Source organism: Egretta garzetta, unplaced genomic scaffold, assembly GCF_000687185.1.
Source record: "Egretta garzetta isolate BGI_Z169 unplaced genomic scaffold, ASM68718v1 scaffold368, whole genome shotgun sequence".
NCBI classification, from domain to species: domain Eukaryota; kingdom Metazoa; phylum Chordata; class Aves; order Pelecaniformes; family Ardeidae; genus Egretta; species Egretta garzetta.
In genome coordinates this window covers 398,761-399,190 of record NW_009260684.1, presented here as the reverse complement: position 1 = coordinate 399,190, position 430 = coordinate 398,761, and the positions used below count along the sequence as shown (strand labels likewise).

General features: G+C 65.6%; 1 protein-coding gene across 1 annotated transcript in view; it reads right to left on the bottom strand.

The window, feature by feature from the left end:
• Positions 1 to 318: 318 nt before the first annotated feature.
• The window catches only part of LOC104132559 (discoidin, CUB and LCCL domain-containing protein 1-like), an 11,964-nt gene continuing 11,852 nt past the window's right edge, over positions 319 to 430 (bottom strand). The window contains 1 exon segment of the mRNA XM_035901303.1: positions 319 to 413. Within this exon segment, the coding sequence (XP_035757196.1) occupies positions 319 to 413 (95 nt within the window).

The following is a 430-nucleotide window of genomic DNA, read 5'->3' as shown; positions in this document are numbered from 1 at the left end:
CGCCGGCTGCGCTCCCTCCGCCGCGCACCCCGAGCGCTTCCGGGGGCACCGCCCGCCACCACCCGGAAACGCTTCTCAGCACCACCAATCGGCGATATCCCTCTGCGCATGCGCATCCGCGCCGGCCCGCCAAAGGCGCCTGCTCGGGGAGGGCGCGGCGGGGGGGGAACCCAGCATGCCTTGCGTTATTTGCATATCGCTTTCAGGGCAGCGAGGCGGGGAAACGGCGTTTTTAGGGGGGAAAAAAACATGCAGAAATGGGGAAAAAGCCAGTGCTAAGTGGGGAGAAAGCGAGGAGAAAGAGAGAGCTGAGCGCTGTCACTCAGGTGGTAAGAACGCCTCGCCGTGAGTTGAGTAGTACCCGGGCGCTTTCCCGTGCCGGCGAGTGGCGAGCGCCGCTTTAAAAAGGGCTTCTGCCGGGCGGGGGCCG